Raw genomic sequence first — 2,374 nt, 5'->3', positions numbered from 1 at the left:
AAGCCGTTCACACGTCCAGTGGAACATGAAAGAGCAACTCGAGCTCAGAAGACCTTTGGGAGGAAGGACACCAAAGGTTCAGAAGCCACATACCAAAAGGCTCTGAAGGAAACCTTGAACAAAGAGAGCTCGAGTGACGGAAGTCAAAACTCTGGACGGCACGCCGACGACGGCACGGTAGACCAGTCAAAGGTCACCGAAGAGAAAACGGCTACGGATGGACAGAATAAAGATGACTTGAAGGCCGAGACCGGAGGAATGGCACGGTCGGCCGAAGTGGTCAAAGAGGAAAACGCGGATTTAGTTGAGAAGGGAAACGACGAAGTCAGTCAAAAGGTCACCGAAGGGGGGTGATGCCGTCAACAGCAATCAGCTGTCAGACGAGAAAAAGGTCGACCAGGACGACCTTTCGGATAACTCATTGTTTTCGAAAGACTTGCTGGATGAGAATGGTACCAGCCCTATGTCAAATGATAAGTTCTACACCGACGACGAAGATGAGACGACGGTACAGATGTCATTCCACACTGCAATGAAGCAAGCTGACTTGGCAGGTGGAATAATAAAAATGACCTCCAAAGAAAAACTGGAAGAGACCTTCGAGGGGAACGGCGTCAGGAAGGGCTGACAATGGAAGGTCACCAACACCTCCCACATCGAACGAAGCAAAACAGCGGATCAGAGATCTAGAAAAGCTTCTCGATGAAAAGGAAGAGCAAGCATTTGCTGCCGTACGAGAACAACGAAACAAAACTATTGAAGTTGAAGCAAGAGTATTCCAATTGGAACAGGAAAAGGTCACGCTGGAAGAAGAAGCAACACAATGGAAGATCAAATACGTTGCCCAGAGACAAGCTGCGGAAGAGCTGAAGAAAATGGTAGACGATAAGGATATGGAAGGAATCCTCGCAGCAGAGGACCTCAACAACAGTTTCTCCGAAGAATCAGCCGAAAGGTCACGGGAGATAGCAGAACTGAAAAATGAGCGTGACCTTTTGCAGTCAAAGGTCAAAGAGGCCGAGAAAAAGCGTGACGAAAGTTTAGCAAATGCGACAAAGTTCACCGTAAAGATATCCAGTCTGACAGCAGACATCACAAAATTAAAGGATGACCTTAAATTGCGAGAAGAGAGCATTAAGACGCTGCAGACGGAACTACAAGAAAGGAAGAGGAAACAAAGTGAAGCAGAGAGCCAGAGAGATCAAGCCGCACAGAAGCTTCTCGAGCTGGCAGGGACGACAAAAAACGAAAGCAAAAGACTGAACGACGAAATCGAAAGTCAAAAGAAAGAAGTAAAGAAGTGGTCAACCTCGGCACAACAGAGTGACGAACGGGTCACTGTGCTAGAGACTCAGAATAGAGAAGGGCAATTGAAAATTGAAAACCAAAAAGAGGAAATCACTAAACTAAGCAATGAATTGGTAGGAATGGCCACCACAATAATGGAAAAGGATGATAAAATTAATGAGCTGGAAGCCCAATTGAAGACAGTCGAAGAGGAATGCGGAGCGAGAGGAAGGACCCTCATATCTCGGGCGGACCAAATCACTCGACTGCAAGCAGAAGCGGAAATTCTGAAGGAAGCAAAGAAGGACCTCGATAAGACCCTCGATCAAAGGGCAAGCACAATTATCGAGCAGATGAAAAAGGTCACCGAAGCAAACGAGAGTTACGAGAAGCTAAGAAAGGATGCAAATGATTTGGTCAAGGTATACCGACAGATAGACTCGTTGAACAAAACGCTCCAAGAGGAAATCAAAGCGCTTAAAAACTCAGCAAAAGCAAAAGAAGAGGAAACAACTAAACAGCACTTAAAGGAGCCGAAACGGATAGAGTCTCCGCCCCCTGGATACGGTGAAGTCCACACGGTCGAAGGCAGCTTCCATTTCGAAGCACCCATAAAGACTGGAATGGGCAGAACTGACGACCACGATAAAGAAAAGGTCAAAAGGAAGACACCGAGTCGGCGAAGGGGCACTCGGGACCGAACGGCGGTGGTAATTCAAAGCAGCAAAAATCAACGTACGATGATATACCAGAAGAAACCATCGTTTATAAATCCGACTACCGCCTAGATGATCGGGAAGACCCACGAGATCGCCAAAACGAGCAGGAAAGGGTAGCTCGTGAAGAAGAGAGGCGAGAAAGAGAACACCGCGCGGAATGCCACGCTGAAGCACATGACTCCGTCGCGAAGAAAGGGAATTCAGAGGGATCATGAGAGCCATGTCCCGGAAATCCGCACTGATTGACTTCAATGGCAACCGAGAAGCCTTACTCGGTTGGATCCGTCAGGTCAAGGAGACTCAGAAGACGTATGACCTTTCTGATGCAGCAATGATGCTGGAAGTCGCCAACGCAGTCAAAGGGACGC

At 47.7% G+C, this 2,374-nt stretch overlaps 1 protein-coding gene across 1 annotated transcript; it reads left to right on the top strand.

Moving 5' to 3' along the window:
- Positions 1 to 258: 258 nt before the first annotated feature.
- Positions 259 to 2,075, top strand: LOC129602359 (putative leucine-rich repeat-containing protein DDB_G0290503). The gene is made up of 3 exons (XM_055501354.1): positions 259 to 324; positions 792 to 878; positions 1,002 to 2,075. Exons 1-3 carry the CDS (start codon positions 259 to 261, stop codon positions 2,073 to 2,075), a joined length of 1,227 nt encoding a protein of 408 aa, XP_055357329.1.
- Positions 2,076 to 2,374: the final 299 nt, after the last annotated feature.

This window comes from Paramacrobiotus metropolitanus, unplaced genomic scaffold (assembly GCF_019649055.1).
Source record: "Paramacrobiotus metropolitanus isolate TYO unplaced genomic scaffold, Prichtersi_v1.0 Parri_scaffold0000414, whole genome shotgun sequence".
Taxonomy (NCBI): domain Eukaryota; kingdom Metazoa; phylum Tardigrada; class Eutardigrada; order Parachela; family Macrobiotidae; genus Paramacrobiotus; species Paramacrobiotus metropolitanus.
The sequence above is the reverse complement of the archived record's forward strand: the minus strand, read 5'-3'. Positions and strand labels throughout refer to the sequence as shown.